Consider the following 14,694-nt stretch of genomic DNA (forward strand, 5'->3'; position numbering starts at 1 on the left):
TTTAAATAAGCGCGGCCGAAGGCCGCCTACGCGAAAAGGTGTTCTACGCAGAATTACTGTGCATGGCGCAGCCGGTGTTGGATCGGATAACATAACAATAAACATAAGAGTTATAAGGTAATATGCGGAAGGACATCACCGTGGCGGTAGCCACGGTTATACCACGCACCCGGACTTGGCATGGCGTAGCCCAGGGTTATTTTAAATAAGCGCGGCCGAAGGCCGCCTACGCGGAAAGGTGTTCTACGCAGAATTACTGTGCATGGCGCAGCCGGTGTTGGATCGGATAACATAACAATAAACATAAGAGTTATAAGGTAATATGCGGAAGGACATCACCGTGGCGGTAGCCACGGTTATACCACACACCCGGACTTGGCATGGCGTAGCCCAGGGTTATTTTAAATAAGCGCGGCCGAAGGCCGCCTACGCGGAAAGGTGTTCTACGTAGAATTACTGTGCATGGCGCAGCCGGTGTTGGATCGGATAACATAACAATAAACATAAGAGTTATAAGGTAATATGCGGAAGGACATCACCGTGGCGGTAGCCACGGTTATACCACACACCCGGACTTGGCATGGCGTAGCCCAGGGTTATTTTAAATAAGCGCGGCCGAAGACCGCCTACGCGGAAAGGTGTTCTACGCAGAATTACTGTGCATGGCGCAGCCGGTGTTGGATCGGATAACATAACAATAAACATAAGAGTTATAAGGTAATATGCGGAAGGACATCACCGTGGCGGTAGCCACGGTTATACCACACACCCGGACTTGGCATGGCGTAGCCCAGGGTTATTTTAAATAAGCGCGGCCGAAGGCCGCCTACGCGGAAAGGTGTTCTACGTAGAATTACTGTGCATGGCGCAGCCGGTGTTGGATCGGCTAACATAACAATAAACATAAGAGTTATAAGGTAATATGCGGAAGGACATCACCGTGGCGGTAGCCACGGTTATACCACACACCCGGACTTGGCATGGCGTAGCCCAGGGTTATTTTAAATAAGCGCGGCCGAAGGCCGCCTACGCGGAAAGGTGTTCTACGCAGAATTACTGTGCATGGCGCAGCCGGTGTTGGATCGGCTAACATAACAATAAACATAAGAGTTATAAGGTAATATGCGGAAGGACATCACCGTGGCGGTAGCCACGGTTATACCACACACCCGGACTTGGCATGGCGTAGCCCAGGGTTATTTTAAATAAGCGCGGCCGAAGGCCGCCTACGCGGAAAGGTGTTCTACGCAGAATTACTGTGCTTGGCGCAGCCGTTGTTGGATCGGCTAACATAACAATAAACATAAGAGTTATAAGGTAATATCAGCTCGTTCACGAATGCAAAAAAGAGCTTTTTCAAATTTTTGGTAAATAAAGACTAGAAAAGTTAAAGATATATATACATCAGATGAAATATATTTTTATAAGTTATTTTTCGATTCTGCACTTGTTCCGTTTTTTAGATGTGGCAGCACAGCTTTGTAATGTCATCAATAAAATATATATATACATAAATGTGAATGTTGCTACAAAAGCGCGATTGATTTAATAAAAACTTTTATATTAAGTAAAAACAATGCAAGAATTATATGTGAAATATACTAAAATGAAATTTGAGTGTATCGTTGCCAATTTATATAGATATTTATGTGCATAAAGGTTTTGAAAGATGTGTAAATTGTAACTGAAAGTGCTATAGAAATTTGCTAAATTTGCAAACTTTAACATCAAATAACTCGTAAACTATAAGTCTGCGCACTTAAAGTTATATATATTTGTGATCGGGAGAACTCCCTCTTTCATTTGATACCAACTTTAACCCCGAACTCGGGGGGTGCTATTCTAAAATTTTCCCATTAAAAAGCTTATATTTCATAAACTAAGAGTTTCCTAGAGTTGCGGATGATAATTTTGTGATTTTTAGGACCCCCTCTGCCCCTACAAATCAACAAAAGTTTGAAAATCGTGGCACCTAATATAAAATCCAACCCAAAAAAATAATTAAACGGTATTAAAGGGGACTCAAAAGGAATAATTGTGGAAATATGAAAGGAACCAACAAAAAGGCTTTATATCGCATACCGAAGAGGGATACGCGACCACATTGTCGGCAAAGTAATGAACGCTTTTCCGGCACATCTTATAATTATAGTCATATCATAGTGTCTAGTGAACGCAAAGCATCTAATAGAAGTTTCTACAATGGAAATGTGTCTCAAATGCACCCATCAATACTTGGTTCACAACAAATGGGATCATCCCATGCTAACCAAAAACGTTCCACGGTTTCTAAAAAAACATCACAAACGTCAGTACCTTCCAGTATACAAAATTGTGAGCGTGCCAGGAGTCAAAGTCCCAAACGAAAATGGAGCCGTGAGGATGCCATAAGAGCTATTCAATTTGAGGAAGATATTTGCAAACAAAATCCCAATGGACCATGCTTAATAATACATTTTCCAGATCCACCCTTGAATCCTGAAATTGTTAAAGGATTTTCGAAGGAAATAGATATGGTTCACTTTGAAAATAACTCGTGCCCAAGATACTGTTTCGTCCGATTAAAAAGTAATGCGAATACAACAAAAATCATGAATAATATATCGAAAATACGGTTTGGTGCTGGCTATTTATCGGCAGAAATTCGTGAGGATACCAGCAAATTTCCTTGCACAAAGCCCGAGTTAGTAGATCCCTATACTTTATATGTAGGAAATTTATCTTTGTCCGCTACTGTTGAAACAATGAAACATCATTTTCCAGGTGCTTCAAGATGTGAACTTGCTTTTAAGTCGAAACAAAAACAAATACGATGTGCATTTATTCATTTTAACACTTTGGAAAAGGCAATAGAAGCATTTAAACAAAGATTACATTTACAAATTGATGGACGCACAATTGTTTTACGTTTTCGAAGAGCAAAACTCAATAATTGTTCCCACTTTATAAATTCAACTGAAAACCAGGCGACCCTTGATAAAACTATGACCAATGATTCGATAACTGAAAACGACTGCTATATTATAGAAAATAATAGAAACACGTCTTCCTCTATCGTAGTCCAGTCCAACTATCAATCTAGTGGATCTGTAATTGATTTAACCACAAAAAATATAAATATGATCGGCAATTACAATAAAGGTTTGCCGACTTCCGCGTTACATAATGAGACAATTTTTAAGGTTGAGGAGTTTGATGAAGGTAACCTTTTTTTATAGTATTTACTTATGCGTATTTTATATGTACTTTTCCTTCTCATAGATAAAAACCCATACCATCATACGCCAGCTATAAAGGAGGAACTGTACGATTCCGAATATAGTTGCGAAGACGATTGTTCTAGCTCATATTACAGAGGTTCCTGGAATAATTTAAAGAATACTAATATAAAAACAGAGGCTGACCAACAAGGGCAACCTTTCAATTCAAATCGTACCAGAACGACAGTCGACATTAATGAAAATTGTGGTAAAAAATTACATTTTTATCTAATCGTTTCTAATAACATATTTATCAATACCATTTAGGTCATGGGGAGTTTGGTAGGCACTGCTATTTTACTGCTTCAGCCCCAATCAAATATTGTCAGACAAACGGTACGATACCAGTTGCTGATGCTAAGGAAATACACTACGGCAATGTACAGGATAGGAATAGAACTAAAATAAAGGATAGACCCAGGGTTCCTGAAACTACATCAATATCAGAAAAGAAGTATATCGAAAATTTGTACGACCAGCTAAATTCTGCAAAAGTGTTCAAAACAGAATCACACAGTGAATTCGATGAATTAGAAGAGATGCTAAGGGATTTTGATTGAAAATAAAAAAGGTACCAAATACAAATGTATGCATGTACAGCAGCTAACAAAAAAAAAATGGCAATGGGTATGTTAAACGAAATACAAAACTTTATAACTCCACAACTTCCGCACCCCAATTCTCAATCACTCCTGTCCCTGTTACAAATATGAATGTAAAATACACATATTTAGCGGGCGAGGCTCTGGCGCCACCAACTTCATCATGTAATTAAGGGAAGGTGGAGTTCACCAAGGACCTGCTTGTGAGCTGGTCTGAGTTCTCAGGTGCCGTATTTCCTCAAAATGCTTACCGAGATGACTCCTTAAGCCCCTAGGCGGTGCTGGTTCATCAATCAGATGTCTGTTGGGATGCCCAGGTTTCTGGGTATTCAACAGGAACTGTTTGGTCAGCATCTCATTTCTCTCCCTGATGGGGAGTATTCTCGCCTCATTATACAGATGGTGTTCTGGGGACATAAGAAGACAGCCCGTGGCGATTCTGAGAGCAGTATTTTGGCAGGCCTGTAGTTTCTTCCAGTGGGTAATTTTTAGGCTTGGCGACCATATGGGTGACGCGTAGCACGTAATCGGCTGGCTAATTGCTTTGTATGTAGTCATGAGCGTTTCTTTATCTTTTCCCCAGGTACTGCCAGCGAGGGATTTGAGGATTTTGTTACGGCTCTGAATTCTCGGAACAATTGCGGCTGCGTGCTCACCAAAATGTAGATACTGATCAAACGTCACACCCAAGATTTTGGGGTGTAGGACAGTCGGTAGCGTAGTGCCATCGACGTGGATGTTCAAAATGGTCGACATTTGGGACGTTCATGTTGTAAATAAGGTCGCGGAAGATTTAGTCGGTGATAATTCCAGGTTTCGCGAGGCGAAAAAACTGGAGAGATCAGGGAGGTAGCCGTTTATTTTATTGCATAGCGCATTGATCTTTGGGCCTGGGCCTGTGGCCATTATTGTGCAGTCATCGGCGTAGGAAACGATTGTGACTCTTTCCGGTGGTGAAGGTAGCTTAGATATGTAGAAATTAAACAAAACGGGGATAGGACACCATCCTGTGGCACCCTTTGTTTAATTCTCCTTGGTTTTGATGTTTCGTTTCTAAATTGCACCGATGCCTGCCGACCACCCAGATAATTTGCGGTCCACCTTTTAAGACATGGGGGAAGGGTAGACCCTTCCAGGTCTTGCAGTAACGAGCCATGGTTGACCGTATCAAAAGATTTTGATAGGTCTAGCGCTACAAGTACTGTTCTATGGTGGGGATACGTATTTAAACCGCAATTTATCTGGGTGCTAATGACATTTAGCGCGGTGGTAGTGCTATGGAGTTTTCTGAAGCCATGCTGATGAGGGGCTAGCTGCAAATTTGCTTGGAAATAAGGGAGCAAAATGGCTTCAAGCGTGTTTGCCACTGGCGATAGGAGAGATATCGGACGATACGACTCACCTATGTTAGCTCGGTTTGACAAAGGTGGAAAGAGACAGGTTGAAGACATGCGCTAAATATTTGAAACCCACTTTCCCTAAGCTTTTAAGCATCGGCATGGCTATGCCATCTGGGCCCACAGCTTTGGATGGTTTAGCACGACCAATGGCGTCCCCAACTTCTTTAGCGGTGATGGTGATTGGTGACGCGCTGAATTTGTGTTTATGTTCGTGTCTATTGGCTCTCCGTCTATCTTTGTCGACCGTAGGATGCATTATATATTGTCGGCAGAAAGCGCCCGCGCATTTTTTCGCATCCGACAGCACTTTGTCGCCAAAGGCGATGGAAACTTTGTCTTTGTGCTTAGTCGGATTCGATAGGGACTTTACGGTGGACCAAAGTTTACCCACACCGGTAGAGAAGTTACAACCTCTTAGGTGCTCCTCCCATTTCGCCCGCTTGTGTTCATCTACAAGCAATCTGATGCGTTGGTTTATATCCCTTATTTGGGGGTCGCCTGGATCAAGCTGTCTTATAAGGTCACGTTCTCTCGCTAAGTTTGCGGCCTCCGCCGGGAAGTGGGCCCGAATTTCGGGTACACTCCCGGCGGGAATGAAACGTGCCAAGGCGGATTCAATGACCTTACGGAAGGCACGCTCCCCTTGGCGGGCATCAGTCGGGATAGGGAGGGCAGCTAGGCGGCTGTCTGTAAAGGATTTATATTCTTCCCACTTTCCTTTTTTGAAGTTTATGAAAGTGCGTTTTTCAGTGACGATGAGGTCGGCGTTACGCTCAAGCGAAATAAGTATGGGCAGGTGGTCGGATGCCAATGTTACCATCGGCTGCCAGTTGACGCAGTTTACGAGTTCTGCACTCACGATTGAGATATCTGGCGAGCTGTGACAGCTTCCTACCATACGTGTGGGGGCGTCTCCGTTTATTGTGCAGAACGTCGTTTCTTCTATTTGATCCGCCAACATCTCACTACTACTGTCCGCCCGCAAGTTTGAATGCCATAGATCATGATGGGCATTGAAATCGCCTAAGATAATGCGATTGTTGCCAGTGAGTAAGGCCCTGATATTAGGGCGGTGCCCACTTGGCAACAGGTGGCAGGAGGGATGTAGATGTTGATGATTTCTAGGTTTGCATCGCCTGACCGGACAGATAGGCCTTGACGTTCTAAGACATTGTCCCTGCGGTCGATGCCAGGATCAAATATACAATATTGCACAGAGTGGTGTATGATAAACGCAAGACCGCCTCCATTTCAGCTTTCGCGGTCTTTCCTGTGGACGTTATACCCAGAGCAGGTCTGCAATGCAGATCTTGCTGTGAGTTTAGTCTCTTGAATCGCAGCAATGCGGATGTTGTGCCGCTTCATGATTACAGTTTAACTGCAGAATTCTGAAGTGCATAAGGGGAGACGTCGCCACTCTGGGGGTAAGTGACGGGTGACTACGCCTGGGTTGGGGAAGGCCAGGACGCAATTGCTGTTGTGGCCCTAGGACTGGGCGTCCTTGGGCAAGCATTGGGGTACCCGGATGATTTGGGTTTGCGGCCTGGCAACATGGCGCGATGAAACTCGTCGGGGGTTGCCGTCGCGGAGACCAGAACATCTAGGGAAGTGGCACCACCCAAGGCAGGAGCTGCATTGGGCGGATGTCGCAAACATATATATATTCTGTGCTGGCAAACGGTGCAAACGGAGGTAGGGACTAAGAGTCTGTTTCCCTGACCTACACGATTGCTGCCGGAAAAGAGGGGGGGGGGGGGGGGAGAAGACGGGGGCAGGGGCTGCTGCTCAGCATTGCTTCCGACTCTACAACGAAGATTGTAGTTATGAGTGGTAGCAGCTGTTTGAGTTATTGGCGCCGTGGGGCGCGAGCAGCAGCGGGTAATTGTTGTGGCTTGCTGAGCAGCGGGGCTGCTGGAAGGTAGTGGGGGGGGGGGGGGGGGACGCTTAGACGTAGACTACGGGACGCCGTTGGGCGTGAACAGCAAGGAGCCACAAAAGATTTATAAAAGTTACGTGGACGTCGGGTTTTGGGATCAAGCCCAGAACAACCTGTCCGATGCAACCATCCCTTGCACGAGACACACTGAACAGAGTATGACCGTCCTAAAAAGATTCTTTTCCGGCAGATGCAGCAAAACCATTCCTCAGGACCGGGGTCAGGAGACGGACCCGGATTGGATTCGATGCCTTCCCGGAGTAAGAGAATATGGAGCAGTCCTGCTGCAAGGAGCTGCTGGGAGGATGACAATTTGTGGGAGGGACGAAACAAATTAGATGGGGTCACACTGAAATGACAGTCCTTAAAAAAATAAATGTAAGGCGCGATAACCTCCGAAGAGATCTAAGGCCGAGCTTCTCTTCCAATTTGCGTCATGTTCCTCTTGATTTTCCCTACAAATTGGCCGGACGGGACCTACATGATTTTATGCCGACTCCGAACGGCATCTGCAAGGCAGATGAGTTTTCACTGAGAGCTTTTCATGGCAGAAATACACCCGGAGCGCTTGCCAAACAGTGCCGAGGGGCGACCCCGCTTAGAAAAATTTTCTTCTAATTGAAAAACCTTATTTCTAAAATTTTTTTGATGTTGCTTTGCCCGGGGTTTGAACCCAGGGCATCCGGTGTGGTAGGCGGAGCACGCTACCATCACACCACGGTGGCCGCCAAATGACAGTCCTTGGTCGGGAAAAATCCCGAGTCGCTCCGGTACATAGAACCGACTGCCTTGGGACTGGGCGTCCTTGGGCAGCATTGGGGTACCCGGATGATTTGGGTTTGCGACCTGGCAACATGGCGCGATGAAACCCGTCGGGGGGTTGCCGTCGCGGAGACCAGAACATCTAGGAAAGTGGCACCACCCAAGGCAGGGGCTGCATTGGGCGGATGTCGCAAACCTATATATTCTGTGCTGGCAGACGGTGCAAACGGAGGTAGGGACTAAGAGTCTGTTTCCCTGACCTGCACGATTGCTGCCGGAAAAGAGGGGGGGGGGGGGGGGGAAGACGGGGGCAGGGACTGATGCTCAGCGTTGCTACCAACTCTACTACGAAGGTAGCAGTTATAAGTGGTATCAGCTGTTTGAGTTGTTGGCGCCGTGGGACGCGAGCAGCAGCGGATACTTGTTTTGGCTTGCTGAGCAGCGGGGCTGCTGGAAGGTAGTGGGGGGGGGGGGGGCGCTTAGGCGTAGACTACGGAACGCCCTTGGGCGTGAACAGCAAGGAGCCACAAAAGATTTAGAAAAGTTACGTGGACGTCGGGTTTTGGGATCAAGTCCAGAACAACCTGTCCGATGCAACCATCCCTTGCTCGAGACACACTGAACAGAGTATGACCGTCCTAAAAAGATTCTTTTCCGGCAGATGCAGCAAAACCATTTCTCAGGACCGGGGTCAGGAGACGGACCCGGATTGGATTCGATGCCTTCCCGGAGTAAGAGAGTATGGAGCAGTCCTGCTGCAAGGAGCTGCTGGGAGGGTGACAATTTGTGGGAGGGACGAAACAAATTAAATGGGGTCACACTGAAATGACAGTCCTTGGTCGGGAAAAATCCCGAGTCGCTCCGGTACATAGAACCGACTGCCTTGGGAAGCGTAATAAAATCCTCAAATCCCTTGCTGGCAGTACTTGGGGAAAAGACATAGAAACGCTCATTACCACATACAAAGCAATTGGTCAGCCGTTTGCGTGCTACGCGTCCCCTATATGGTCGCCAAGCCTAACAACTACCCACTGGAATGAGGCGAGAATACTGCCCATCAGGGAGAGAAATGAGTTGCTAACCAAACAGTTCCTGTTGAATACCCAGAAACCTGGGCATCCCAACAGACATCTGATTGATGAGCCAGCACCGCCTAGGGACTTAAGGAGTCATCTCCGTAAGCATTTTGAGGAAATACGGCACCTGAGAACTCAGCCGTACGAAGAAAAAAAACACAAACAGGTCCTTGGTGAACTCCACAAATAGGCGTCGGACCTTTATGCCGGGAATTGCCCGGTGAATCCAGTACTCGGGGAACAGTACCCAAAACTTGCGGAAGAGGAACGCATACTCCCCAGGGAAACGCGAGTCACTCTGGCTCAACTTAGTTCTGGATACTGTAACAGGTTAAACTCTTACATGTCCAGAATCAACCCCGACATACAAAACGTATGCCCCGCTTGCAATGTGTCCCCACATGACACCAACCATCTCTTTGATTGTAATGTGGAACCAACGCCTCTAACACCCCTTTCATTATGGTCCACCCCTGTCGAAACAGCAAGTTTCCTTGGACTCCCTTTAGAGGATATTGATGACAATTTGTGACCAAATTGTGACCGGGATTCAAGGGGTTGTGTAGCGCAATATATAGCTTCTCCAACCCAATTGTCAACCTCACCTTCGAGCGGTGAATCCCGTTTCACTAACAGACGAGGCTCTGGCGACCCCAAGCGCCTCATGGAACTTGCGGGTGGGGAGGGAGGGATGGCCTGAAGGTTTAATGTGGTCATATAAATCGTTCCCGAGATGGTCGGGCCAGCACCTTAATGGTGCTGTGTTACCGGAGCGTATCGGATCTGTATCCGACAAAGGACCATCACACCGATAACACTCCCAAAGCCTTCGGGGAGTAACCTAATCGCTACAACAACAACAACAACAACAATTTGTGACCGGTCGCAGCTATTAGGTGGCGCGAAACATTGCTACAACAACAACAAGAAAACGAAGACCAACAAGGAAAAGAGCAACGGGTTTAGCACCAGAAGGTCGCGCATATACTCCAGGCTCTTCCTGGAGAGCCTCACAGTAGAGGAGGCAATGCTCTTCATGGAGCACCAGAGGGACGATGAGCTGGTGGTGAGCAGCGCGGGCAACACACGCAAGGGTAGCGAGAGGCGGCTTTAATCAGAAAGGCCGCGATTCATGGAATGCCCAATATCACCAATGTATATTGCGGAGCAGCAGGAGAAGGATCGCCGCTTCCCAAGGCAGTCGGTTCTATGTACCGGAACGACTCTGAATTTTTCCCGACCAAGGTCTGTCATTTCAGTGTAACCCCATATAATTTGTTTTGTCCCTCCCACAAATTGTCATCCTCCCAGCAACTCCTTGCAGCGGAACTGCGCCATGCTCTCCTGCTCCGGGAAGGTATCGAACCCAATCCGAGTCCGTCTCCTGACCCCGGTCCTGAGAAATGGTTTTGCTGCGTTTGCCGGAAAATAATATGTTTAGGACGGTCATACTCTTGTCACTGTGTCACGTGCGAGGGTTGGTGGCATCGGACAGGTTGGTCTGGGCTAGATCCCAAAACCCGGCGTCCTCGTAACTTTTATAAATCGTTTGTGGCTCCTTGCTGCTCACGCGCATGGGCGTCCCGTAATTTACGCCTTAGCGCCCCCCTACTACCTTCCAGCAGCTCTGCTGCTCAGCAAGCAACAACAAGTACCCGCTGCTGCTTGCGCCCTACGGCGAAACCAGCTCATACAGCCGCTCCCACTCATAACTACAATCTCCGTAGTAGAGTGCGTAGCAATGCCGAGCATCCGCCCCCCCCCCCCCCCCCCCCCCCCCCCTTCCGGCAGCAATCGTGTAGATCGGGGAAACAGTCCCCAGCGGGTTAGGGGGTCAGAATATACCCGCGGTAGGTATGCCTGTCGTAAGAGGCGACTAAAATGCCAGATTCAAGGGGCTGTGTAGCGCAACCCTTCATGTTGACAGCGGAATTTATAGCTTCTCCAAACCCAATTGTCAACCTCACCTATCCGCGGCGAATCCTGTTTCACTAACAGACGAGGCTCTGGCGACCCCAAGCTCCTCATGGAACTTGGGGGTGGGGAGGGAGGGATGGCCTGAAGGTTTAATGTGGCCATATAAATCGTTCCCGAGATGGTCGGGCTAGCACCTTAATGGTGCTGTGTTACCGGAGCGCACCGGATCTGTATCCAGCAAAGGACCATCACATCGGTAACACTCCCCAAAGCCTTCGGGGAGTAACCTTATCGCTACAACAACAACAACAACAACCGGGGAAACAGATTCTTAGTCCCTAGCACCTTTGCCAGCACAGAATATATATGTTGGCGACATTCGCCCAATGCAGCTACTGCCTTAGACGGTGCCACTTTCCTAGATGTTCTGGTCTCCGCGGCGACAACCCCCCGACGGGTTTCATTGTTTCCATGTTGCCAGGCCGCATACTAAAATACACCGGGTACCCCAATGCTTACCCAAGGACGTCCAGTCCCAGGGCCACAACTGCAGTTGCCTCATAGCCGCAGGGACTATGTCCTAGAACGTCACGGCTTATTTGTATGGTCAGGCGATGTAAACCTAGAAATCATCCACATCTACATCCCTCCTGCCACCTGTTGTCCCAGGGTATACCGCTCTAATATGAGTGCCTTACTCACTGGCGATAATCGCATTATCTTAGGCGATTTCAATGCCCATCACCATCTAGGGCATTCAACCTTGCAGGCGGACAGCAGGGGTGAGATGTTGGCGGATCAAATAAAAGAAACGACGTTCTGCACAATAAACGGAGAGGCCCCCACTCGTATGGTAGGAAGCTGTCACAGTCCAGATATATCAATCGTGAGCGCAGAACTCGTAAACTGCGTCAACTGGCAGCCGATGGTAACATTGGCATCCGACCACGTGCCAATACTTATTTCGCTCAAGCGTACCGCCGACTTCATCGTCACCGAAAAACGCACTTTCATAAACGTTAAAAAAGGAAAGTGGGATGAATACAAATCCTTTACAGACAGCCGCTTTGCTGTCCTCCCTATCCCGGCTGATGCTCGCCAAGGGGAGCGTGCTCTCTGCAAGGTCATTGAATCCCGCCGGAAGAATTCCCGAAATTCGGCCTCATTTTCCGGCGGAGGGCGCGATCCCGACGACCCTGAAATAAGGGATATAAAGCAGCGCATCAGATTGCTTGTGGATGAACACAAGCGGGCGAAATGGGAGGAGCATTTAAGTAGTTGTAATCTTTCTGCCAGTGTGGGTAAGCTTTGGTCCACCGTAAAGTCCCTTCCCGAAATTCGGCCTCAATTTCCGGCGGAGGCCGCAAATTTAGCGAGAGAACGTGACCTTATAAGACAGCGCGATCCCGGCGACCCTCAAATAAGGGATATAAACCAACGCATCAGATTCCTTGTGGATGAACACAAGCGGGCGAAATGGGAGGAGCAATTAAGTAGTTGCAATCTCTCTGCCGGTGTAGGTAAGCTTTGGTCCACCGTAAATTCCCTATCTAATCCGTCCAAACACAATGACAAAATTTCCATCGCCTTTGGCGATAAAGTGCTGTCGGGTGCGAAATAATGCACGAGCACTTTTTGCTGGCAATATATAATGCATTCTACGGTTGACAAAGTTAGACGGAGGGCCAACAGACACGCACATAAACATGAATTCAGGGCGTCCCCAATTACCATCACCTTCAAAGAGGTTGAGGATGCCATCGGTCAAGCGAAACCATCTAAAGCAGTGGGCCCAGACGGCATAGCCATGCCGATGTTTAAAAGCCTAGGAAAAGAGGGTTGCAAATATTTAGCACATGTCTTCAACCTGTCCCTTTCCACCTTTGCCATTCCCGAAAAATGGAAAATGGCCAAGGTGTTCCCGCTACTAAAGCCTGGAAAACCAGCTAACATAGATTCATATCGCCCAATATCTCTCCTATCGCCAGTAGCCAAGACGCTTGAAGCCATTTTGCTCCCCTATTTCCAAGGAAATTTGCAACTAGCCTGTCATCAGCATGGCTTTAGAAAACTTTATAGCACAACCACCGCGCTAAATATCATTAGCACCCGGATAAATTGCGGTTTAAATCACAGCCCCCACCACAGAACAATACTCGTTGCGCTAGACCTATCAAAATCTTTTGATACGGTCAACCATGGCACATTACTGCGAGACCTGGAAGGGTCTACCCTTCCCCCAAGTCTTAAAAGGTGGACCGCAAATTATTAAATTAATTATTAGAAACGCAACATCAAAGCCAAGAAGAATTAAACAAGAGGTATGACCTTTTCGGGTATGACAAAGCTGGAAAGAGACAGGTTGAAGACATGTGCTAAATATTTGAACCCCTCTTTCCCTAGGCTTTTAAGCATCGGCATGGCTATGCCGTCTGGGCCCACTGCTTTAGATGGTTTCGCTTGACCGATGGCATCCTCAACCTCTGTGGCGGTGATGGTAATTGGTGACGCGCTGAACTTATGTTTACGTGCGTGTCTGTTGGCCCTCCGTCTATTTTTGTCGACCGTAGAATGCATTATGTATTGTCGCGCTCGCGCATTTTTTTCGCATCCGACAGCACTTTGTCGCCAAAGGCTTTGTCATTGTGCCTAGACGGATTCGATAGGGACTTTACAGTGGACCAAAGTTTACCTACACCGGCAGAGAGGTTACAACCGCTTAGGTGCTCCTCCCATTTCGCCCGCTTGTGTTCATCCACAAGCAATCTGATGCGTTGGTTTATATCCCTTATTTGGGGGTCGCCGGGATCGAGCTGTCTTATAAGGTCACGTTCTCTCGCTAAACTTGCGGCCTCTGCCGGGAAGTGGGCCCTGCGGTCGATGTCGGGGTCAAATATATGATATTGCACAGTGTGGTGTATGACAAACGCGAGACCGCCTCCATTTCCGCTCTGTTGTTGTTGTTGTTGTAGCAGTGCTTCGCCCCACCTAACAGACGCGACCGATCACAAACAGTCATCAATATCCTCTAACGGGAGTCCAAGGAAACTTGATGTTTCAACACGGGTGGACCATAGGGAAAGGCGTTGGTTCCACATTACAATTAAAGAGATGGTTGGTGTCATGTGGGGACACATTGCAAGCGGGGCATACATTTTGTATGTCGGGGTTGATTCTGGATAGGTAAGAGTTTAACCTGTTACAGTATCCAGAACGAAGTTGAGCCAGAGTGACACGCGTTTCCCTGGGGAGTATGCGTTCCTCTTCCGCAAGTTTTGGATACTTTACTTTGAGTACTGAATTCACCGGGCAATTCCCGGCATAAAGGTCCGACGCCTGTTTGTGGAGTTCACCAAGGACCTGCTTGTGTTTCTTCGCTTCATACGGCTGGTTTATCAGGTGCCGTATTTCCTCAAAATGCTTACGGAGATGACTCCTTAAGCCCCTAGGCGGTGCTGGCTCGTCAATCAGATGTCTGTTGGGATGCCTAGGTTCCTGGGTATTCAACAGGAACTGTTTGGTCAGCATGTCGTTTCTTTCCCTGATGGGGAGTATTCTCGCCTCATTATGCAGATGGTGTTCTGGGGACATAAGAAGACAGCCCGTGGCAATTCTGAGAGCAGTATTTTGGCAGGCCTGTAGCTTCTTCTAGTGGGTAATTTTTAGGCTTGGCAACCATATAGGTGACGCGTAGCACGTAATCGGCTGGCTAATTGCTTTGTATGTATTCTTGAGGGTGTC

The 14,694-nt window shown here is 47.6% G+C and overlaps 1 protein-coding gene across 5 annotated transcripts in view; it reads left to right on the top strand.

The window, feature by feature from the left end:
• Positions 1–14,694, top strand: part of Pof (Painting of fourth) — a 73,871-nt gene that overhangs the window by 960 nt on the left and 58,217 nt on the right. For 2 of the 5 annotated variants that reach the window (XM_067773221.1, XM_067773222.1), the window contains exons 2-4: positions 1,865–3,201; positions 3,262–3,468; positions 3,528–3,831. In XM_067773221.1, coding sequence (XP_067629322.1) covers positions 2,046–3,201; positions 3,262–3,468; positions 3,528–3,820 — 1,656 coding nt within the window. In that variant the 5' untranslated portion in view covers positions 1,865–2,045 and the 3' untranslated portion in view covers positions 3,821–3,831. Of the gene's footprint in view, positions 1–1,864; positions 3,202–3,261; positions 3,469–3,527; positions 3,846–14,694 lie in introns of those variants that run through there. The other 3 variants (XM_067773219.1, XM_067773224.1, XM_067773223.1) reach the window with 3 other exon arrangements.

The sequence above is a fragment of the Eurosta solidaginis genome, chromosome 3 (assembly GCF_040869045.1).
Source record: "Eurosta solidaginis isolate ZX-2024a chromosome 3, ASM4086904v1, whole genome shotgun sequence".
NCBI classification, from domain to species: domain Eukaryota; kingdom Metazoa; phylum Arthropoda; class Insecta; order Diptera; family Tephritidae; genus Eurosta; species Eurosta solidaginis.